Source organism: Manis javanica, chromosome 2 (genome assembly GCF_040802235.1).
Source record: "Manis javanica isolate MJ-LG chromosome 2, MJ_LKY, whole genome shotgun sequence".
NCBI lineage: Eukaryota > Metazoa > Chordata > Mammalia > Pholidota > Manidae > Manis > Manis javanica.
Window position 1 is genome coordinate 217,645,687 of NC_133157.1, and position 25,691 is coordinate 217,671,377.

A 25,691-nucleotide genomic window follows, 5' to 3' on the forward strand; every position below is an offset into this window, starting at 1 on the left:
TCCAACACTATATAGATTGCAAATCCATCTAATGTGGCTATTCTCTGTTGTCTGTGGACACATTCACATATATTTTTATATATGTAGGAAATTTTACTGCCAAATGAATAAAGATATTCTTTATGAGAGAACTGACAAAGTTCTGATTTTTTTTTAAAAGTATCAGTTGGCAGGAAGAAGGTAAAAACTCTCATCTAAGAATGCGACGTATTTTGTTTTTAAATCCAATGTTTTTAACTTACACTTGGTTTTACTCCTTTTTTTTTTTCGTTGTTGCTTGTTTTGTATTGTTTTTTAGTCTCTTAACTCAGTATTGCTGGTGGCTTTGATTTCATGATGCATTATGCTTATGAAACCAGCTTTCAGCACTAAAATGAGTTAAAGATAATGTTTCGTTAATTTGGTCATTGTTTTCCTGTTGAGATCTTTCTTTAAAGGGAAGCTGTCTATTTAGACCTCTGCCTTCAACTTGATAAAGAAAATTATCTGATAAAAAATATGAAAGTCAAAGGCTTAAATATATTCCTCTAATGCTCTAAAACATGAAAGTGTTTATTTAAATAATTCTTATTAATATCATTGATAATAATGATTTCAAAAGAGGTATATTTCACTTTAATACCGAAAAGTAAGATAACATTTCACATTCTGAGAATATTATGAAGAATGTATTTTTAAAAAACCAAATTTAGATTAAAATTTGACAGCATCCCATTAAAGACAGCCTATTCAACTTTTAGTTAATAATTTGTGGGGTTCTTTTTGGTTTTTCATTTGTAATAGAAATGTTATATGTTGCTTAACAATGTTTTTTGGATACTAAAGTTGCTTAACAATCAAAATAGAATACAAGAACAAAGATGAAGAAACCAAAATAAAAATATCAATTTTTTATTATTTATTCAGGCGATTTCACCTAAACCTCAAAGTCAGAAAAAAAATGAAGCTGACATTAGCAGTTCTGCCAACACTCAGAAACCTGCACTGTTATCCTCAACTTTGTCTTCAGGGAAGGCTCGCAGCAAGAAATGCAAACATGAATCTGGAGATTCTTCTGGGTGTATAAAACCCCCTAAATCACCACTTTCCCCAGAATTAATACAAGTCGAGGATTTGACGCTTGTATCTCAGCTTTCTTCTTCAGTGATAAATAAAACTAGTGAGCACAGATTTTTAAAAAATAGTTACTTATCCTATAAGATACATTAAAAACAGTTTGATTGTAGTTATATTGTATTTTTATGAAGTTGCTTTTTAAAAATTCCAACTTAAGTGCATATGATAGGCAAGGCTTGAAGCTATTTCAGGGGCAAAAACCATATACATTTCTGACTGATTTATTGTACAGAGACTGTACTGCTGGTTGAGAAACCTTACAATTTAATAATGCAAATTCCACTGACTCTCCTTATTTAATAAATCCAAGCACAATGAAAGGCCTGATTCATTACAAAAAAAAAAGACATAAAAGTCCTATGGTGGATATTTTTCCTCATTCCTAAGACTCTTCTTATGGATAGATTTGATTATTGTCTCCACTTGTCTGAATTTCCCTCTGCAATACATTTTCACTCTTATTCTAGGATGTAGAGTGCAAACTGAAGTTTAATCTTAATGGAGGGTGAATGCTTCCTTGATTTTCGTTTTTTCTAGATTTTACTATTTCAGTATCACAAAGCTTTTGAGAGTTAAGTCTTCTTAAAAATAGCCTTTCAACATGGGTTTGGGTATATAGAAGACAAGGTTTCTATTGACCCTGTGTTTCTTATATTAATATTCTAAGAGACATGAAAAATAGTTACCTTGAAAGTCACTGGGTAAGATACTTTTCCTCTGCTGTTTATACAACAAATGAATTAGTAACCTGATTAGTAAATGAATATGACACATTTCCTTATGAACTCTTCCGTAACAATAGAAACATGGGCATTGAGAAGACCTTGATCAGTCAAATATGTTAGCCTCCTCTTCCATTCAGTTGCCATATTTTCTACAAAACCGTAATTTTCAATTTCTGATCAGATTTTGATACTTTTTTTGTTTTGGTCTTACTCTTTTTAATAAGTGGGTAGGAAGAATATGAATAGAAAAACTCAGTTGTTCTCTCATAAGCTTCATTGTGACATTTGTCATGACAGAATGTCATTAGTAGTAATTCTGGTTTTTGTAAAATTACTTTTAAATACTCGTTAGACCACACATTTCCTCCTCCTAAATTAACATGAATATATTGGCCTAATGTAATCCTACGTATTCTGAATAATCAAACTTGTTTACATGCCATGTAAAAGAAAACTAAAGGTTAAAAAAAAAGGCAGAAAATTTCCATACTTTTGTGTTGCACAGCTAGAAGATGCTTAAATGACTCACCAAGTTAGTTATTAAAAAATGAAACACATGATTGCAAGATCAGTGTCATATTCTTTTAAAATCCTCAATATTTGCCCATAATGTAAATATTTGAAGCTATTTGTGTTCAATTTTTTTTAATGAATCAGGCCCAAATATATGTTTATAAAAATCCATTAGGGGGAATGAGGGTGGGATAAAATTATATTAGTTTTACTTTGGCAAGTAAAACACTAACTCTACAATGCTTGTCAGATTTTTGTCACCTATGCCCCCTGCCTTTTTTCTTTTCCTTAAGAGTTTCTGGATTTGTAATATAGCAAAGGAATATAAATATATATATACTTATATATATATATATATATATATATATGGAAAATGAAAAAAAAAATCTTTGGCTATACAAAGACTATTTTCCCAAAGGAAGAATGGCAAGTACACAACAATCTGCAATTACAGAATTAACTGTAGTCTGTCACATGGGAAGCTACCTGAAATTAATGTTCCATGTTATTTTCTTCTGGTTGTAGTAGGCTTTAGATTTTAGAAGTTTTGGTTAGCCGTTTTTGTGAGTGAGGGCACAGTTTTTGCCTTTGATTACTTTTGGAACATGCTGTTCCTTGTGGATACCTTACAGCATCAGAGGGCAGAATTTGAATCGTGTTTCCCATTTATCTCCTTAAATATTATAAGATGATCCTGGCATGTATCTGCTTCGTGAACATTGAGGATCTTTTTCTAGGTTCTCTGCAGCCTGTGAACCCCCCTAGACCTTTCAAGCATAGCGAGCGGAGAAGAAGATCTCAGCGTTTAGCCACCTTACCCATGCCTGATGACTCTGTAGAAAAGGTTTCTCCTCCCTCTCCAGCCACTGGTGGGAAAGTGTTCTCCATCAGTTCTCAGAATCAGCCAGAGTCTTCAGTACCAGAGGGTAATGTATATTGATTTCCTATAGAACCAAACATAAAAGAAGAGTAAGAAAACACTAAGACAGAAAGACTATTAAAATATTAAGAAATTTCTGCTTTTTCCTTCTTAACATCATTTGGACTTAAAAGCACTTCATTTATTTTACAGATACTTACTGAATGCCCTCTTTGTGCCAGGCACTGCTTAATTATATAACATTTTAATGCACTTTGATATTAACGAGCCAGTTTATCTATGTTAATATTATATTACATTCTTTGTTTTGTGTAGTGCCTGATGTTATACATTTGTCACTTGAGAAGCTGGGACCCTGTCTCCCTCTTGACTTAAGTCGTGGTTCGGAAGTTACAGTGCCACTAGCGCCAGATCCCTCTTCCCATAATGAATGTCCCAGGGCAGAAAAAGAAGATACCCAAACGCTTACAAATCCTTCTTCCAAAGCAATAACTGATGGAAGAGGAGCTCCAACAGTATCAGGTAAAAAACATTCATTTTAGAAGTACCTAGGCTTGCGTTCATGGGGTAGAAACATTTTGATGCGTAGTTACATTACTTTAACTAATTCCTTGTCTTAATTACTCTGTGGAACATCTGTGGAGATAGGGTTTCTCAGTTGAGAGCGCTTTCCTGCTACCCTTTACTGTCATATTCCTGGGCTGCTTACTTTGTGACTCTACTTCCTTCTCCCTACTTCTTTCTTCTGTCCTATTTCTACTAAATAGTAGTTGTTGAAACTAAATATAATGACAGAAGTTCTTGGTTTTGATACCAGAAAATACTTAATGGGATCAATACTTAGGTTTAAGGATTCTAATAGAATTTAATATTTAAGAACCACTTGGTTTACATTTAACTATATACCTTTCTTAACTATAATCCCATATTGTGAGAGAGAATCTTCCAAATTTTTTTTTTTTTTTTTTTTTTTTGAGAGGGCATCTCTCATATTTATTGATCAAATGGTTGTTAACAACAATAAAATTCAGTATAGGGGGGTCAACGCTCAATGTACAATCATTAATCCATCTCAAGCCTAATTCTCGTCAGTCTCCAATCTTCTGAACCATAACGAACAAGTTCTTACATGGTGAACGAATTCTTACATAGTGAATAAATTCTTACATGGTGAACAGTACAAGGGCAGTCATCACAGAAACTTTCGGTTTTGATCATGCAATATGACCTATAAACAATCAGGTCAAATATGAATATTCGTTTGATTTTTGTGCTTGATCTATATGTTGATCCCACATTTCTCCTACTATTATTATTATTTTTATTTTTAATAAAATGCTGAAGTGGTAGGTAGATGCAAGATAAGGGTAGAAAACATAGTTTAGTGCTGTAAGAAGGCAAATATAGATGATCAGATGATCAGGTGTGTGCCTATGGACTAAGTATTAATCCAGGCTAGACAAGGGCAGCAAGACATCCACGGATGCAGAGAATCTTCCAAATTTAAATGTAAATTGTTATAACATTATTTTGGGAGTCTGATATGTAAAATCAGCCATGCTCAATAGCACATTCTTGGGCTGATTTCATGATACTTACTGTAATCTGAAGCCATTTAGAGGGATTTTTTTCAAGTTGATATTTTCATCTAATAGAATATTAATTTGTATTTCCTTTGTATAGTTACATTGTTTTATTGGGAAGTTTTATAAAATTTCAACCTCAACCAAAGGGTACATATAACAAAAAAAGGCACATAGTAATTTCAAGTGCTTTTCTAGTAAATTACTAATTTGGAATTAGAGGGGTGAAGGTCTGAATTGAGTCAGTTCTGAAATGCAGAACAACATAAAACTGTTTCTTGATTTGCAGCCAAGAGTATTGGGGATAATTGTTTTTAATAGCATATTCTGAAGTCACTTTATTTACCAGCTCCTTGGGTGAAGCATAAAATAGAGCTTGCCCTTTTCTGGTGATGGTATGTATATATTAAATTAATATGATTGAAGTAACTTAAGAAACATATACTTTTTAGATAACTGCCTTTGCCTTCTTATTCCTTCTTTCAAAGTGAAAATGTAACTAATATGAAACACAATTTTCCACAGTTCCATTTTACCAATAAAGATTGAAGTTGTTTTGTACCTGATGGTATTTCCATATCTCGTTTTAAAAAATCAGTGTGCAAATCTGAAGATTTGTAGTTTTTGAAACTATTCACCTCATTTCCCAAATTTGATACATTGTTTTGTGACTCTTTTTCTAAGCCCCCTCTATCCTTAGGTTAGTTAATTTTTCTTTCCCCTTTCCCACAGGATTTCTGAAATAGCACTGACCCTTTGAGACATTTTTTGTCATGGAAGTCTCATGCAGTTCTTTAACAGTCTGGAATTTGTTGTCATACTTAGTGTATAAAAAATATGTGAAGGTTATAATTACCTGTATCCATTGGGGAAATTATTTTTAGATGTGACTTTGAAAAAATTTGAATTTTTTTATATATTCTAATAATAGTAACAAGGCTAAAAGAAGACCAATATATCTGTGTAGTAACTAAAAGTTATGTTAGCCAGAATATATATCCTAAGATGTCAAAGTAGTGACTGTGCATAGAAATCCTTGATTCCAATGATTGTGCTTCTAATCAGAGTTTTAGCCTAGTCTTTTTTCAGAATTTCTACCATATTTGTGGAGATATGGCTAACTACCATTTGGGGTGTGGTTTCTTGTTTCTCATAATGGCTAAAATGTACTAGGATAAGAAAAGGCACAATATTTTTTCCTTTTAAGTATTAGAAATAACTGTTGAGGAAAGTCAAAGTAGTAAGACAGCTTTCTGCAAAAGAGAGAGGTGGAGAGGACTTTAGATTTGTAATGTTAATTTGTAGATTTGTTGAAGAGTGAGGATTGCCTGGGTGTGGAGTTGGATGGCAACTTACTTAATTAAGGAAATGCATGGTTTTAAATGTTAATTACTGAAAGTCTTTATTAGTGTGTTGAACCCAGTTACAGTATTGGAAAGTAGAGTTGGGGGATGTCTCTCCTGAAGGGGATTGCCCCTGGGCAAGTTCATTCTGGGTTCAGTAAGACTGAATTACAACAACAGAATGTTAGGGGTACAAGGGTTTATACCAAGCTCTACTCTCATTTTAGCAGGTCAGGTGCTGGAATCTCATCTGCCTCTAGGATATTAGCAATCTATCTCTGTCTCTGCCTCCGGGTAGAGCATTGGGTGGAGTTCTTTATATAGTAACACCGACAATAATGGCTCATTGCCAATGGGTCTGTAAGCATTAGCCTAGCAGTAGGCCAATCACATCATCAAGGAGTTGAGGGTGAGGTGAAGATCCTGGCCATAAGAATTTTCATTTTCCCTACACTCCATCCCACCAGGATTCTTGTCTCACGATCTGTATACCCTAAATCTTCACAATGGTCCCTGGACCTTTAGTGCTGTTCACAGCCCATCCTTTCTCCTGTACATGTTGTAGCAGTCTAGGTGGTATTCCTTGTAGGTCTGTAAGTGAATCAGAAGCATGATATCATCAGTATAATGTTACAGTTGCAACATTGGTGGTTTCTTCCATGCTGCCAAGTCCATGACAGATGGTGGAACTGTGAAGGTAACCCTATGGAAGGAGAGTGAAAGTCCATTGCTGTCCTTCCCACCTGAAGGCAAACTGTTCCTGACTTTACTGTTCTATGTCAGTGTTCTGTGTCAATGGAAGAGAAGGCATTAGCAAGATCTACACTATAATGACATGTCCCCATGACTGAGGGTTTCCATAAGGCCTGCAGAAGAGGGGACAGTAGTGTGCAGATGGAGTATAACTTTATTCATTTCTCTATAATCCATGGTCATATGCCAGGAGCCATCCAGCTTTTTTACTGACCACACTGGGATATTACAAGGGCTGTAGGTGGGCTTTATACTACCTACCTTCTCCAGTTCCTGAGGTTTTCTCCAGTTACTTTATGCCCTCCAGGCAATTTGTGTTACTTGGTATTAGTCACCTGCCAAGGCACAGGCAAAGTTATGGGCAGGTGCCTAATATGTCCCCTTAGAGCAGCCTTAACTACACGTATCCTCAGTCTGAACTCAACTATAGTGGTCTGCAGCCATAGGCCTTGCAGAATATCTATCCCCAAAATATATTTGGGGATGGAAGAGATATATACATTATACTCCTTTGGGGGTAGATGCTCTGTTCCCAATGGGATTCAGGCTTGTTTCACTCTGATAGCCTTACCTCCGTATCCATCTATAACAGCAGGTGTCCCAGGAAACTACTCAGGGTTGCCAGACATCAGTGAACATTCTGCTCCTGTGTCTTCCAGAACCAGGACACGTTGTGCAGTCGCTGGGGACAAATGAATTGATATTTCAATATGTGACCTCTGGTTCCTCCCTGGTTCCTCAGGACAGGTACCTCAAGCCTTCCCTCAGGCAAACCATATTCCCCAGTCATCTTTCTGTGTGCATTCAGGTGAGGATCACTCATTTGCTAGCAGGGAGTCTCTCAGACACACAGGCTGGACTTGTGGCTCTGTCTCCAGCCTCCACTTCTTGGTCCTCAGTGGCCAGATCTGCTCTGGTTTCAATTGTAAGATTCTATTTGACTTCCCATCCAATTTCTCTTTGTTGCTCCTACCCCTATTAAATCAACCCACATTTGGCTCCTCATGACCTTCATTGGGCCCTTAGATTCTTCTGTGCTGCATCGTTAACACCTTGCTCAAATCTTGTACAGTATGGGTAATTGCATTTATGGACTGCCCTAAGTGAGGGGGGCAAGAATGGCCACTTAAGAGCCTAATGAGGGACAAGGGGCATTTATAGTACCATATCCCTCATCCTCATTATAAATAGCTCCTCATCCAGGCCATAATTTACTGGATTATAAATGGCATTTTTCATGCCTAATTTCCATAACAACAGTTAGAGCTCTGTATATGTCTGCCATCTAATGGGGGAGGATGGTAAGTCACCCTGATTGAACCATACAGTGTGAAGTGTGGCCATTAGCCATTTGAGAAGTGAATGATTCTGGGGGTCTAGTGTGCATTCTGCAGTCACTGCCACAAGATAGGATGAGTTGTTGAGGAAGTCAGCTTTCCCATCTCTGATCCAGACAGAATGATCCCATCCACCCCTAGATCCCAAAAGCTCAGGAGCCAGGCTGTATGGGCCCTGAGGGTTTCTGCCAAAACTGGGAGCCCAAATCCACCAGCTCTGCCTGTGGATAGGGGTGGAGCACAGAGTGCTCCATGAGCCGGAGAGGAGTATGGACCTCTCCCAGAGGAACCCACAGTTGCTGCGTCTTTATTTTCTTGACTATAGCTGGGTAGGATTTCAATAGAGAAGGGTTGGTGCCCCTGGTACCACCTCTGCCTCATTTTCCCCCAGCTCTTTCACCATTTCTGGGCTGACGGCAGCTCTCTTGTTCCGCAGAGTGCCTCCTCCCCTCCATCCTTTACCTTGTCCACAGTGCCTTGCAGTGATGCTGTCTCAGTCTTCAACAGCTCTCTTACCTTTTCCTCGATACCTTGCAGCTGGCATTCTTGTATTGGCTCTTCTCATGCTTCTCGCAGGAGTATGTCCTTCTCCATCAGGGCTTCTGCCTTTTCCACAGCACCATGCAGTGCTGCTGTCTCATTCTGCAGTGCTAAGAATCTTTTACCACCTCCATAGCATCTTACGGCTTGCATTCTCACGCTGCCTCTTCTCATGCTTCTTGCAGGGGTACGTCTTTCTCCTTCATGGTCTTTACCTCTGCCACAGTGCCTGCGACAGTACCATCTCATTCTTCAACAAATCTTTTACTTCCTTCACAACACCTTGCAGCCTGTGTTCTTGTGCTGTCTCTTCTTTGTGTTACCATTACATCCCTTACCATCTCCATATCACCTCACAGTGAGGCCATCTCAATCATTAGTGAGTTTTTTTCTTCCTTCATTACCTTTACCTCTTCTTGTGCTTCTTGCAGAAGTGCCCTCTTCTTCTTTATAGCCCTTCTTAACACTGAGGAATAGCCAACCCATGGTTCCCTCTGCCTCGTGGGCACATTGTTTCTTTAAGGAATTCCCTGTTTTACAGAGGGCCTTCTCTACTGCCTCAGGCATCACCTCCACCTTCCTCCAGTCCTGGGAGGGGCCCACTCCTCTAGGAGGCAAGCTACCTTGGACCACATGCCCATTGGGTGTTACCCAAGTGCCTCCCCATCCACAGAGGCAGCCTGCTGAAGTACCCCTCCCATGAAGGCAGCTTATTCCATTTTTTTCCCCGGTTTGCAGCAGATCCTGCCAGTCACACCATTGTCTTGCCTGAAGGAGATTGCCCCCAGGCAAGTTCACTCTGGATTTGGTGAGGCTGAATAATGACAATGGAACTTTAGGGGTAAAAGGCTTTATACCAAGCTTTATTCTCGTGGTGGTAGGGTGAGTGCTGGAGTCACATCTGCCTCTGGGATGTTTGCAATCTGTGTCTTAGTCTCCTGGCAGAGCACTGGTTGGGGCTCTTTACATAGTACCACTGACAGTAATGTCTCATTGCCAATGGGTGTGTAAGCATTCGCCTATACAGTAGGCCAGTTACATCATCAGATAGATTAGGGTCACATGAGGATCCTGGCCATGGAAACTTTTATTTTCTCTACAGGAGGATTCTAATTTATTTCTATTACCTTCTTTTATTTTTTGAGGGAAGTCATGGAAATTGGGTCATATTCTAATTAGATGTCTTTTGATTTTGAGCCTCTCTGACTTGCATTGAAATTCTCAATGGTTTGCATATTTTCTCTCTTAACAGTTTTGTTATATATCCTCTTTAAACTGTTTTGTGGTATTTGTGGGGCTTCTGTCTGCTCCCCCACTTGTCTTTCATCTAGAGTCAGAGTACGAGGTGTTTTGGTTTTACTTTTGCTTTTGTGTCTTCCTTTTTTTTTTTTTTAAATGTGCATATGCTTGGTTGGTTAGTTGGTTTCTATCTTAATTACAAAAAATAAATTTTGTTACTGTTGAATTTTACCAGAGCATGTATCAAAGACATTTTCTGGGGTATTTTTTGTCAAAACTCTTGGGGTGTTTTAGAATGGTGAGGATGTTAGTCATTCATGAATAGTGAAATAGTTAACAGACTCAAATTTCTAGTTTTTTGTGTGAGAGGTAAGTGCACACTGCCAAGTTTAGCAGTGTTGGTAAGGGATTGATGAAATTATGCAAATTATCCAATTACATACACCTGTTCTTACTGGGTTAAAATTTGCTTTTAATGGTTTTTCTAGTAGAGATAATGAGCTTGCACTATCCTTCTGCATTTTTTCCACTGAGAAGCATCCCAATATTATGATTGGCCAAGAATATTATCACTGCCCACATTACCAAAAAATGTCATTGGTACCCTTGTAAAAATTGATTTCTTTAATGCTTTATCCAATAGAACCACTTGGTTGTAGGTAAGGATAGAGTTTAGTTCTATTACTATTTGGGAATGTTACCCAGTTTTCTTTCTTACCTACTAAGTGTATGTATAACAAATACTGAATCACTCTAACCTCTTCAAGCAGTTAAAAGATATGGAAGGGTGAACCGATAATAGTCACAGAAGCTCTGACTTGGCAAGGACTTGCCTGTGCCCAGCACTTGTGCTCATACTTTAAATAGATGATTTTTAGTCCAACATCTTACATCAAATTTACATTTACTTTTTAAAAGACTTTTTCTTTTAAAGTGACTTTCAATTCTTTTTGCAGAATTGAACAAAGCAAAATAAAACTACAACCAGAGACTCCATAACTGACCTCTGCCCCCACACCAAATAGTCATAACTTGTGTAGAACCTAGGGTTTTCATGGAGAGTCTCAGTGATAGCTTCTTGTTTAGCTAGCGGCATCTAAGATATTTAGCACACTGAAAGAAACTTGAGAAACCACTGTACATGACTATTGCGTTTTAAATTGTGTGCCAGCAGCTGCGGTTCAGAGAGCTGCCTCTCTTACTTGAATCTAAATAGCTCCATTTTTAAAAATTTTGTTCATTTTTTTTATTATATATTGGACTGTCATGTATATTTTGTTTGAAGAAAATGTGCTGTTGATAAAGTTTAGTTTAAAAATCACTTTTCTATGAACGAATATCCTAGTACTTTTGTTCCCAAATTCTAGCACATAATAAAATAAGGACACTATAGTGAACTTCTCATAAGACTAAATTTATTCTTTTCTTAAAGTCATGAGTAGGCATGTTTTGTTTTTCTATTTAGGTATGAATGCTTTTAAAAGTCCTGATATTTTAATGTCTTTACTTCTGTAAAGTTTTGACAAGTGTTCATCAGTCTCCCAGTTTTACTTATGAAATTTTATGCATTAAGAAATCTAAAGGTTTGGGAACCACTAGAATGTGTGAACTCTGTGTCTAGAACTGGTCATCCTGAAAGCACTCTGGGAATGACTGTATCTGTGCTGACCCCTATTGCTGAGCAGGTTCATAACCATTTTATTTGTAGTACCTGAGGGATCTGGTCAGAAAGGCAGCCCAATAAGGCAATTCTTTTCATTTGAGTTACCCCAAGGGGTTCTAGCTCTGCTCTACCTTTCACCCTGGAGATTAGGTGTGCCAGAGAATTAGGGACCTACAAGGCAAAGATCATGATCAAGTGCTGCTTCTGAATATATCTGTATTATTACAGGATCTGGAAAACAAACTGCATTATTTACATTGTAAATGTCATCACTTTCAAGATTATCAAATCTGTAAAATTTTCATGGTGCAGTAATTAATAGTTGGTAAATAGTACTTAGTAAAGAGAAATGACCTGTTTGCTCAACAATCTTAGTAAAATTTTATTTGTATTTCTCTTCACTCTGATGTCATTTTGTCATAAGAGTTTTTAGTCTTGGAGGTTATCAGTAGTCTACTTTATTTGATACTTATTAGATCCTTATTAACACTGAATTGCAATTGAATGGTATTTTTATATTTACATAAAATATTTGAAATGAGATAAAATGCTGGCTTTTTTTGATACTGTATTGAAATAATTTAAAAATGAAAGAACTCATAAATGGTGACATTAAAGCATAATGTTATGGACTGAAATTATATTTTAAATGCATTATAGTATATTTCTTAGATTAAACCTAGATACATGTAAGATATTAGCATTGGGAATGGTCAAATATGAGTTGAGAACTTGGTTAAATCTGTGTCAGCTGTTAGTTACTGAGATGCACTACTGGTTTAAAAGTGTATAGGCTGAATATTTTTTTTATGTGTAGATAAGCCTTTGTATTTTACATTTAGATAAAGACCAAAAGTTATTTATAAAATAATTTTTTTGTTACCTAACAACACATTCATGATGAATTTCAAAGATACAAGTTTGTTTTAGGTAATGAGGTAGATATTTGTTTAAAATTACAGATTGTTGAAAACCAGTATACTTCAATATGAAGGTGAATATTTCATTTGGATGACCTGAGTAGCACTCATGTTATAACTGTTAAAGAACTGAAAATGTTACATGGACCCGCCACTCCAGTTCATTTCAGCATCTTCTGGATTGCCAAGGGCTGTCATGCCAGAGTAGATCTTGATTGCCCAGTACATTCATCTTAACTTTTGTTTTATGTTTAGACCTTTATGTAGTTATATCTAGATATCATGTAGTCTCAAATTATTACCCCACCACAAAGAAAATTAAAAAAACTTATTATTTGACTTGAGATTAAAGATGGAGGCATGAGAGAGTATATATCAATGATACCTTAATAAAAAAAACGTATTATTTATCAGACATTGGTTTGAGCATGATAACACAGGTAGATGCTGTTCGTCCTCTTTGGCAGATAAGGAAGCTGAAGCATAGAGAGATGATATGGTTAACTAAGGGCCATACAGCTAATAAATGTTGGAAGCAGGATTTTAATTCGGATAGTCTGAAGAAAAACAAAAATCATCCCTAATTTATCAGTTTTTTGAAGTAAGAAACCCCATTTCTTTGTTACTAGTTTAGGCAATAAAATAATGTAAACCTTTAGGAGAAGAGAGTCTTATGTACAGTTTTGTGAGTAATTGTAATTTAAAACGTTGTCCCACACTTTTAACCCTTTCTGACTAAACTTACATATTTTCCCCCTAAACCTGCAGGAATATCGAAAACAGAAAAAAAAGTGAAATTGGAAGAAAAAACCTCAACAGCATTTGGTATGAACAGAAAGTAATCTTTAAACAAGAACTGTAGATGGCTTGACAGTGGGAGGACGTAGTCTGTCCCTTACCTTTTACCTGTTGGTGCTCCCTTATGTGCAAGTGATCATCGGCTTTACTGTTTATTAGTGTCTTTCAGATCCAGATAGATGATTTCTTAAATATATATCTTGTATTACTAGGTATTTTTTTGTCAAGGGAGTCTCAGGCTTTCTCTGGGAACTTTGTGTTTTTGAACATTTTAAAGATTATGGCTACTTAAAAATAAGCCACCATTTAATATTGTTGAGACTTAGTGAATGGATAAAATAGTTAATTTTTTTAGACTTTCCCTAATCTACCTTATAAAAAGCTATTCAGTTTTCTGCTATTTTTTTGATCTTCTGTGCTATAATGTCTAAAAGTTTAGAATAATGGATGATAGTCTTAAATATTTTAGATTGGTAGTTAAGTGGAACTTGGATCACTGGAAGTTGGTTAAGTATAGTTGATAAATTATAGACTAATTTATAAATCCACTCTGAGTTGGAAGGAACAACAGGTGAATATATGTGATGAATTAATTTTAAATGAAATATTCTAGGATACTGCTTTAGCATACATTCATTTTCTTCAAAGTTCATATAATTGGGGAGAAGGAATATTTTAAAACGTTGGGAAAAATCAGTTTAATGAATATAAGCTTTTTTTGTTTCTGTTCATAGCCTTCATTCTTGTACACATTGGGAAAGTATTGAAAGGTTGAGGAATTCTAGGTGTAACTTTTTTATTTTTCCAAAAAGAAAAGTTATTTTTTTGTTTATCTTTTAATATATTTTCTCATTAAATCATATATGGAAATGCTGAGTGTCCTCAGTTAGGTCCTTCTTCTTAAACTTAAGTTTATTTTTTCCTTATCAGGAAACTGAGCTGTATTAAGATTTTTAACTACTGTCTGTGTTAACTTGAAGGTGTCAGGAGTTGGGATTTCTCAACACTGCTAATGAAGATCCCCTTTTATAGTCCAATAAGCTAATCAAGAGTTCCAGACTCATGACAGGAACTGTTTAATTGAACCCATCCACTCTGGGCAGGTGACTGGAATGGCTGATTAAAACATAATGCTGCTTTTAGGTTAAACACAGAGGAACAACTCAGATCAATAATGGTTACTAACTTATTTCCTTTTTGTCATTTAGGTAAGAGAAAAGAAAAAGATAAGGAAAGAAAAGAGAAGAGAGACAAAGATCACTACAAACCAAAACAGAAGAAGAAGAAGAAAAAGAAAAAGAAATCTAAGCAGCATGGTAAGTATGCTAAAATGGTGATTCCCATTTTTTTTTAATACTAAGATTCTTTCAGTTTTCCTCTTTTACCAAAATGGTAGTAGGACCAGATCTCCATGTTGTTGAGAACTGAGAAGTTCCTTTAGCTTTCCTTTGTCTTGCTAATTTTGAAAATATGTAGCTGTTTTACTATGGTCTACAAATTAACTGTTACAGCCGACTAGAGACTTTCATTTTCAGCACTCTGGTGTACTGGATACCCTGAGGAAGTAACTTTCCCTGTATGAAGGAATTATTTTCAAAGTAGAATTTTATAATTCCTTAATTCGCTTTCATAAATAATGGTAAAATAAAAATATTTTTAGAAAAAGCAAAAAAAGAAATGATTTTTCTATCAATAGCCTGTCTCTAAAGGGTATTCTAATCCTCTACTTGAAGACAGACAGTCATGACAAAAGGGAGGTTTAAGATGCTAGAAGAAATGATCAACAAAGAAAATGCAAATATGTGGATAAATCTAGACATTGATTATGTAAATCAATTTGATATATGGGAGGAAAACAAAATGGTAGAGAACAAAAATATGTAACACTAATAATAGCTTGTAAATTAAGAGGGGCATGCTTATATTTCAGTGTTTTTAAGATCTTGTATTGTTTGGAAGAGTAAAAGAAATGTTATGCTTTTAGACTCTAATAAGTTAAATCTGCATTTTTGAATTTCTGACATGAATAATTAAGGACTAGAAGCATAGGGTATGATTTCCAAGTAGTAAATGTACAAAAATGTAATGAAATGAAAGGTAAAAAAAGGGTAACAATGGTTAAAAAAAAGGAGAAAGGTCAAAAACTGTAATGGAAAAAAATCCAAAAGAAGGCAATAAAAAGACAGAAAGGAAGAAAAGTACAAATTACAAAATACGATGTTAGAAATGTATCAGTAATTGTAGCTGTGTAAGAGAGATTATCTTAATAGATTTAAAAAATCCAGTTATATGTTATTTCCAAGAGATAAATATAAGTATAAGGATAGAAAGGGCAATGTTGAAAATAAAAGTATGGAAAAAATATGGTGAGCAAGTACTAATCAAAAGGAAAGTGGGAGTAGATATATTTATATCAAATGAAATAGTCATTAGGGCAATAATCATTCCTAGTGATAGAAGGTTACCATATGATGATAAAGGGTCAGTTCATTTTATATTTTACTAGATATAAAATTCTAAATTTTACCACTGAATAATATCATCCTATCTTTCTTGAAGTAATTAATAAATTGACAAAACTTAAAAATATTCTTTAAGGATAAGAAAGATGGCAGCACAGTTGATTTATTAGACCTACCAAGGACACTGAACTCAGCAGATACAGAGTAGATAGTTTTCTCAGACACATTTATTAAAATGGACCACTGGATTCAGGTTTAACTGAACACATTAATCTCAACACATTTTAAAGATTGGTATGATAGAGACCATGATTATCTGTCTACAATATAGTTAACAAAAATCAGTATAAAAATAAATAGAAAAACCCCATGTATTTAGAAATCAAGGAACACATCTTTAAATTACTCATGATTCAAAAAGTAGTACCAAAATAAAAATAAATAAGAAACTAAGAATCTCAAAGATGATGAGAATATTACATATCAAATCAAAACTTAAGGATGTATTTAAAATGGCACTTATAAAAAGAATATGTATCGATTGCCATTTGTGCTTATATTAGAAAAGAAGGCTGAAAATCAGCTAAACCTCCAGCTTAAGAAGTTAGAAAGAACAAGTCCAATAAAAGAAGTAAATGGTAAACATATGAGTAGAAACTAACAAACTAAAAAAAATGCCAAGAAGAAATTAGGAAATGCCAAAATTAACATTTCATGGAAAACTAATAAAATCAATAAGTCTCTGGAAAGACTTAAGACAAAAAGACAAAATGCACAAATAAACAGTATTAGTGTTGAAGGGAACATAACTACAGATAAAGAGAAAGAAATATACCATTAGGAAAAGTCATCAAACCACAAAGGGAGAGAGCAAGAGAAGAGGAAAGGAAGAGAGAAGAACTACAAAAAGAGCCAGTAAACAGTTAACAACATGGCAGCAATACATTCTTATTGATACTTATTTTAAATGTATGGACTAAATTTTCCATTCGAAACAGAGTGGCTACATGGATTAGAAAAACAATACCCATTTATATGCTGTCTACAAGAGACTTACTTTAGATGTAAGGACCACACAGACTGAAAGTGAAGGGATGGAAACGATACTCCATGCAAATTGAAAGCAGAAGAAAGTTGGAGTAGTTATACTTCCATCTGAAAAAACAGACTTTATAACAAGGGTTATAATAAAAGATAAAGATGGATGTTATATAGTAATAAAGAGTCCATTAAGAGAATATAACATTTGTGAATATTCATGCACCCAACATGTAAGCACCTAAATAAATAAAGCAAACATTATCAGATCTAAGAGGAGAAATAAACAGCAGTACAATAATACTTGGGAACTGTAATACTTCACTTACATCAGTGGATAGATGATCCAGACAGAAAATTAGTAAGGAAGCATTGGCCTTAAATAACATAGTAGACCATATGGGCTTAACAGATGTATGTACGACATTCCATCCAAAGCAGTGGAATAGGTATTCTTCTCAAGTGAACATGGATTATTTTCCAGGATAGATCATACATTAGGTCACAAAACAATACTTAATAAGTTTAATAAGACTGAAATCATATCAGTAACCTTTTTCAACACAGTGGTATGAAATTAGAAATCAATTACATGAAAAAAATCAGAAAATTCACAAATATGTGGAAATTAAACAACATGCTCTTGGACAACCAATGGGTCAAAGAAGAAATCAAAGGAGAAATAAAAAATTACCTTGAGACAAATGAAAATGAAAATATACCCAAACTTGTGGGATGTAGCAAAAATAGTTCTAAAAGGAAAGTTCACAGCAATAAATGGCCAGCTCAAGAAACAAAAGTCTCTGTAAAAGACTTAACTTTACAACTCAAGGAACTAGAATTAGGAGAACAAAGTCCAAAGTTAGAAGGAAGTAAGAAATATTAGAGCAGAAATGAATGAAACAGAGAATAAAAAGACAGCAGAGAAGATCAGTGAAAGTAACAGCTGGTTCTTTGAAAAGATAAACAAAATCTACAAGTTTGTAGCTAGGCTCACCAAGAGAAAAAGAGAGAGGGCTCAAATAAATTAGCAATGAAAGAGGAGACAATACAACTCATACCACGGAAATACAAGGGATTATTATTAGAAACTTATAAGCAATTACATGCCAATAAATTGGACAACCTGGAAGAAATGAGTGAATTCTTAAAAGCATGCAACCTACCAAGACTGAATAATGATGAAATGGAAATCTGGACAAATTTACTAGTAAGGAAATTGAATTAGTAATCAAAAACTTCCTAAAAAAGAAAAATCCAGGACCAGATAGCTTCACTGGTGAATTCTAACAGACATTTAAAGAAGAATTAATACCAATCTTTCTCAAACTCTTCCAGAAAATAGTAGAGGAGGGAACTCTTCTAAACTTACTTTATAAAGATAGTATCACCTTGATACCAAAACCAGACAAGGACACCAAAAGAAAAGAAAATTATCGGCTAATATCCCTGATGAACATAAATGCAAAATCCTCAGCAAAATATTAGCAAACCAAATTCAACATTAAAAATATCATGCATCATTTTCAAGTGGGGTTTATTCCAGGGATGCAGGGATCGTTCAGCATCCACAGATGAACACGTGATATACCACATTAGCAAAATGAAGGATAAAATAAGATCTTCTCAACAGATGCAGAAAAAGCATTTGACAAAATTCAAAATCTATTTATGATAAAAACTCTCAACAAAGTGGGTGTAGAGGGAACATAACATAATAAACGTTGTATTTGACAAGCCTAGATCTAACATTATACTCAGTGGAGAAAAGTGAAAGCATTTGTTCTAAAATCGGGAGCAAGACAAGGATGCCCACTCTCTGCACTTGTACTAAATACGGTATTGGTAACTCTAGCAGTTAGGCAAGAAAAAGAAAGACAAGGCTTCCAAATTGGAGAAGTAAAATTGTCACTTTTAAAGATGGCAAGATATTATCTGTATAAAACTCTGAAGACTCTATCAAAAAATTGATAGAATTAATAAATTAGTAAGGTTGCAGGTTACAAAGTCATTATTGCAAAAACCTGTTGTGTTTCTGTACACTAATTACTGAAAAAGAAATAAAACAATTGTAACATACAATTGCTTCAGAAAGAATAAAATACCTAGAATAAATTTAACCAAAGAGGTGACAGACTTGTGTATTGAAAACTGCAAGACATTAAACAAAGAAATTGAAGAAGACACAAATAAATGAAAGGCTATTCCATGCTCATGGATTGTAATCATGAGTATTGTTAAAAACATCCATAACTACCCAAAGCAATCTATATATTAAGTGCAACCCCTGTTGAAATTCCAATGACATTTTTCAAAGAAACAGAACAAATTATCCTAAAATTTTTATAGAACCACAAAATACCTGAAATAGCCAAAGCAACATTAAGAAAGAGGAACAAAACTGAAGGCATCACACGCTCTGATTTCAAGCTATATTACAAACCTTAAATTCTTAAAACAGACATAGGTATTAGCATAAAAACAAACTTATAGGTCAGTTGAAGAAAACAGAGAGCTCAGAAATAAAATCACACGTATATGGCCAGTTTATTTATAACAAAGAAGCCAAAAATATATAATAGGTAAAGGATACTATAGTCTCTTCAATAAATGGTCTTGGGAAAACTGGATAGCCACATGCTAGAGAATGAAACTTGACCACTGTCCTACAGCATACACAAATATTAACTCAAAAATGGAATAAAGACTATTTTTTGTTTTTTTGAGAGGGCATCTCTCATATTTATTGATTATGGTTGTTAACAACAATGAAATTCTGCATAGAGGACTCAATGCACAATCATTAATCAACCCCAAGCCTAATTCTCAACAGTCTCCAATCTTCTGAAGCATAATGAACAAGTTTTTACATGGTGAACAAGGTCTTACATAGTGAATAAGTTCTTACATGGTGAACAGTGCAAGGGCAGTCATCACAGAAACTTTCGGTTTTGATCACACATTATGAACTACAAACAATCAGGTCAATTATGATTATTCGTTTGATTTTTATACTTGATCTATACGTGAATCCCACATTTCTCCCTTATTATTATTATTATTATTATTTTTATTATTTTTAATAAAATCCTGAAGTGGTAAGTAGATGCAAGTTAAAGGTAGAAAACATAGTTTAGTGCTGTAAGAGGGCAAATGTAGATGATCAGGTGTGTGCCTATAGACTAAGTATTAATCCAAGCTAGACAAGGGCAACAAAACATCCACGGATGCAGAAGATTTCTCTCAAAACAGGGGTGGTGAGGTTCTAAGCCTCACCTCTGTTGATCCCCAGTTTCTCACCTGTTGGCCCCCCTGCGACTGTGCCTGTCTTAGGTTGTTCCTCCCTTGAGGAATCTTACCCGTCTCTGGCTAACCAGTCATCTTCTGGGGCCATACAGGGAAATGTAAAGTTGGTAAGTGAGAGAGAAGCAATATTGTTTGAAAAGGTTAGCTTTTTACTTTTTTGCAGATTTATGCCCTGTGGCTTCTATGCCCAGCATTTGTCTTGAGGTGTCTTTACCACTTGGAAGAATTATGATACTCGGTAATTTCGATATGAGGCACAAATTCTACTTAGGGGTTGTAATTATGAAGGAAGAAGAGAAGCTATAGAAGTAGCAGACAGAAGAAAACATGGAAAGATTGATTATTTCTTTGACATATCTTCTTGTAGTATAACATAAGCGTGTATAGGTTTTAAATTACTAATTAAATTGTGTGCACACATTAACATAATAGGAATACAGCTGCATAACCAAAGCAGACCTACAATTACCAGCCATATCCAGTGAAACCAAGAAAACCAGTTAGGCACCCTAGGCATTTGTGAAAACTTATCAATGATATGATGGATATTGTCTAACTGAATTTGAATATTTTGAGAAAAATCAGACAAATTAAAACAAAACATTCCTGGGAACTGTTCACATCCCATATGTTCTTTTAACAGTAGATAGTCTATAGTCGCAAGATTTTGAAGCACTGCCACTTGCCCTTCTTCTAATTCTTGGTTGAGTTCTGACAGTATAGATCCAGTCAAATTTGTTGTTTTACTGTATGCACAGGCCAGCTTAGATATCTCCTTCTTCATTCCAATGGCAAGTCCAGGAACCGGTGGGATGAATGCAGCTACAACTGCAACAGCACCAGGATCTTTGTTGAAGTTTTTTGATGATCATCTTCTGGAATGACTCTTCCAGAGAATGTTGATGTTGGAAGTTCTTCTTCATATCGTATCTTAGTTCATTTTCTGGATAGCCAAATTAGGCTTTGATCCTCTGTATAAACACAAACAAACCCTTTGCCCACACTTTGATATGCCCTTTATACCATTGTGAAGAACTTACTGGAGATCACCACACAGGAACTGCTTTTTTTTTTTAAGAGAAAGAAATATTATCAGAAAAATGTACTTCCATAGTTGACCATCTGACACCCTTTAAATGATCAAAATTAAGGATATTTAAAGCATGCATTAATTGGTGATTTGCAGTTAGTTTTATTCTATCAGGGAGTAATCCCCCTTTTCTATATTTCTTTTTTTTTTGTTATCATTAATCTACAATTACATGAAGAACATTATGTTTACTAGGCTCTCCCCTATACCAGGTCCCCCCCACAAACCCCCTTACAGTCACTGTCCATCAGCATAGCAAAATGTTGTAGAATCACTACTTGTCTTCTCTGTGTTGTACAGCCCTCCCCTTCCTCCCACCCTCCCATTATGCATGCTAATCATAATACCCCTTCTTCTTCCCCCTCTTTATTCCTCCCTACCCACCCATCCTCCCCAGTTTCCTTTGGTACCTCTTAGTCCATTCTTGGGTTCTGTGATTCTGCTGCTGTTTTGTGCCTTCAGTTTTTCCTTTGTTCTTATACTCCGCAGATGAGTGAAATCATTTGGTATTTCTTTTTCTCCGCTTGGCTTATTTCACTGAGCATAATACCCTCTAGCTCCATCCATGTTGTTGCAAATGGTAGGATTTGTTTTCTTCTTATGGCTGCATAATATTCCATTGTGTATATGTACCACATCTTCTTTATCCATTCATCTACTGATGGACACTTAGGTTGCTTCCAATTCTTGGTTATTGTAAATAGTGCTGTGATAAACATAGGGGTGCATCTGTCTTTTTCAAACTTGAGTGCTGCATTCTTAGGGTAAATTCCTTGGAGTGGAATTCCTGGGTCAAATGGTAAGTCTATTTTGAGCATTTTGAGGAACCTCCATACTGCTTTCCACAATGGTTGAACTAATTTACATTCCCACCAGCAGTGTAGGAGGGTTCCCCTTTCTCCACAACCTCGCCAACGTTTGTTGTTGTTTGTCTTTTGGATGGCAGCCATCCTTACTGGTGTGAGGTGATACCTCATTGTGGTTTTAAATTTGCATTTCTCTGATAATTAGCGATGTGGAGCATCTTTTCATGTGTCTGTTGGCCATCTATATTTCTTTTTTGGAGAACTGTCTGTTCAGTTCCTCTGCCCATTTTTTAATTGGATTATTTGTTTTTTGTTTGTTGAGGTGGGTGAGCTCTTTATATATTTTGGATGTCAAGCCTTTGTCAGATCTGTCATTTTCAAATATATTCTCCCATACTGTAGGGTACCTTTTTGTTCTATTGATGGTGTCTTTTGCTGTACAGAAGCTTTTCAGCTTAATATAGTCCCACTTGTTCATTTTTGCTATTGTTTACCTTGCCCGGGGAGATATGTTCAAGAAGAGGTCACTCATGTTTATGTCTAAGAGGTTTTTGCCTATGTTTTTTTCTAAGAGTTTTATGTTTTCATGACTTACGTTCAGGTCATTGATCCATTTTGAATTTACTTTAGTGTATGGGGTTAGACAGTGGTCCAGTTTCATTCTCCAACATGTAGCTGTCCAGTTTTGCCAGCACCATCTATTGAAGAGACTGTCATTTCGCCATTGTATGTCCATGGCTCCTTTATCAAATATTAATTGACCATATATGTTTGGGTTAATGTCTGGAGTCTCTAATCTGTTCCACTGGTCTGTGGCTCTATTCTTGTGCCAGTACCAAATTGTCTTGATTACTATGACTTTGTAGTAGAGCTTGAAGTTGGAGAGTGAGATCCCCCCTACTTTATTCTTCTTTCTCAGGATTGCTTTGGCTATTCGGAGTCTTTGGTGTTTCCATATGAGTTTTTGAACTATTTGTTCCAGTTTGTTGAAGAATGTTGCTGGTAATTTGATAGGGATTGCATCAAATCTGTATATTGCTTTGGGCAGGATGGCCATTTTGATGATATTAATTCTTCCTGGCCATGAGCATGGGATGAGTTTCCATTTATTGGTGTCCCCTTTAATTTCTCTTAAGAGTGACTTGTAGTTTTCAGGGTATAGGTCTTTCACTTCTTTGGTTAGGCTTATTCCTAGGTATTTTATTCTTTTTGATGCAATTGTGAATGGAGTTGTTTTCCTGATTTCTCTTTCTATTGGTTCATTGTTACTGTATAGGAAAGCCACAGATTTCTGTGTGTTAATTTTGTATCCTGCAACTTTGCTGTATTCTGATATCAGTTCTAGTAGTTTTGGAGTGGAGTCTTTAGGGTTTTTTATGTACAATATCATGTCATCTGCAAATAGTGACAGTTTAACTTCTTGTTTACTAATCTGGATTCCTTGTATTTCTTTGTTTTGTCTAATTGCCATGGCTAGGACCTCCAGTACTATGTTAAATAACAGTGGGGAGAATGGGCATCCCTGTCTTGTTCCCGATCTCAGAGGAAAAGCTTTCAGCTTCTCGCCGTTCAGTATAATGTTGGCTGTGGGTTTATCATGTATGGCCTTTATTATGTTGAGGTACTTGCCCTCTATACCCATTTTGCTGAGAGTTTTTATCATGAATGGATGTTGAATTTTGTCAAATGCTTTTTCAGCATCTATGGAGATGATCATGTGATTTTTGTCTTTGTTTTTGTTGATGTGGTGGAAGATGTTGATGGATTTTCGAATGTTGTACCATTCTTGCATCCCTGGGATGAATCCCACTTGGTCATGGTGTAAGATCCTTTTGATATATTTTTGAGTTCGGTTTGCTAATATTTTATTGAGTATTTTTGCATCTACATTCATCAGTGATACTGGTCTTTAATTTTCTTTTTTGGTGGGGTCTTTGCCTGGTTTTGGTATTAGGGTGATGTTGGCTTCTAAGAATGAGTTTGGGAGTATTCCCTCCTCTTCTATTTTTTGGAAAACTTTAAGGAGAATGGGTATTATGTCTTCTCTGTCTGATAAAATTCCGAGGTAAATCCGTCTGGCCCGGGTTTTTTGTTCTTGGGTAGTTTTTTGATTACTGTTTCAATTTCTTTGCTCATAATTGGTTTGTTTAACTTGTGTGTTTCTTCCTTTGTCAGTCTTGGAAGGTTGTATTTTTCTAGGAAGTTGTCCATTTCTTCTTGGTTTTCCAGCTTGTTGACATATAGGTTTTCATAGTAGTCTTTAATAATTCTTTGTATTTCTGTGGAATCTGTCGTGATTTTTCCATTCTCATTTCTGATTCTGTTGATTTGTGTTGATTCTCTTTTTCTCTTAATAAGTTTGGCTAGAGGCTTATCTATTTTGTTTATTTTCTCAAAGAACCAGCTCTTTGTTTCGTTGATTTTTGCTATTGTTTTATTCTTCTCAATTTTGTTTATTTCTTCTCTGGTCTTTATTATATCCCTCCTTCTGCTGACTGTAGGCTTCATTTGTTCTTCTTTTTCCAATTTTGATAATTGTGATGTTAGACTATTCATTTGGGATTGTTCTTGCTTCGTCAAGTGTGCCTGGATCGCTATATACTTTCCTCTTAAGACTGCTTTCACTGCGTCCCACAGAAGTTGGGGCTTTGTGTTGTTGTCATTTGTTTCCATATATTCCTTGATCTCTATTTTAATTTGTTCGTTGTTCCATTGATTATTTAGGAGCATGTTGTTAAGCCTCCATGTGTTTGTGAGCCTTTTTGTATTCTTCGTAGAATTTATTTCTAGTTTTATACCTTTGTGGTCTGAAAAGTTGGTTGGTAGAATTTCAATATTTTGGAATTTACTGAGGCTCTTTTTGTGAGCTAGTATGTGGTCTATTCTGGAGAATGTTCCATGTGCACTTGAGAAGAATGTATATCCTGTTGCTTTTGGATGTAGAGTTCTATAGATGTCTATTAGGTCCATCTGTTCTACTGTGTTGTTCAGTGCCTCTGTGTCCTTACTTATTTTCTGCCCGGTGGATCTATCCTTTGGGGTGAGTAGTGTGTTGAAGTCTCCTAAAATGAATGCATTGCAGTCTATTTCCCTCTTTAGTTCTGTTAGTATTTGTTTCACATATGCTGGTGCTCCTGTGTTGGGTGCATATATATTTAGAATGGTTATATCCTCTTGTTGGACTGAGCCCTTTATCATTATATAATGTCCTTCTTTATCTCTTGTTACTTTCTTTGTTTTAAGTCTATTTTGTCTGATATTAGTACTGCAACCCCTGCTTTCTTCTCTCTGTTGTTTGCCTGAAATATGTTTTTCCATCCCTTGACTTTTAGTCTGTGCATGACTTTGGGTTTGAGGTGAGTTTCTTATAAGCAGCATATAGATGGGTCTTGCTTTTTTATCCATTCTGTTACTCTGTGTCTTTTGATTGGTGCATTCAGTCCATTTACATTTAGGGTGACTATTGAAAGATATGTACTTATTGCCATTGCAGGCTTTAAATTCGTGGTTACCAAAGGTTCTAGGTTAGCTTCTTTAGTATCTTACTACCTAACTTAGCTCGCTTATTGAGGTGTTATA

At 35.4% G+C, this 25,691-nt stretch overlaps 1 protein-coding gene across 11 annotated transcripts in view; it reads left to right on the top strand.

Moving 5' to 3' along the window:
• Positions 1-25,691, top strand: part of PHF20L1 (PHD finger protein 20 like 1) — an 85,768-nt gene that overhangs the window by 35,947 nt on the left and 24,130 nt on the right. For 10 of the 11 annotated variants that reach the window (XM_037020719.2, XM_037020716.2, XM_037020718.2 and 7 more), the window contains 5 exons: positions 907-1,159; positions 3,092-3,280; positions 3,550-3,756; positions 13,381-13,437; positions 14,619-14,726. In XM_037020719.2, the coding sequence (XP_036876614.2) occupies positions 907-1,159; positions 3,092-3,280; positions 3,550-3,756; positions 13,381-13,437; positions 14,619-14,726 (814 nt within the window). The remainder of the gene's footprint in view (positions 1-906; positions 1,160-3,091; positions 3,281-3,549; positions 3,757-13,380; positions 13,438-14,618; positions 14,727-25,691) is intronic. The other variant, XM_073230156.1, reaches the window with a different exon arrangement.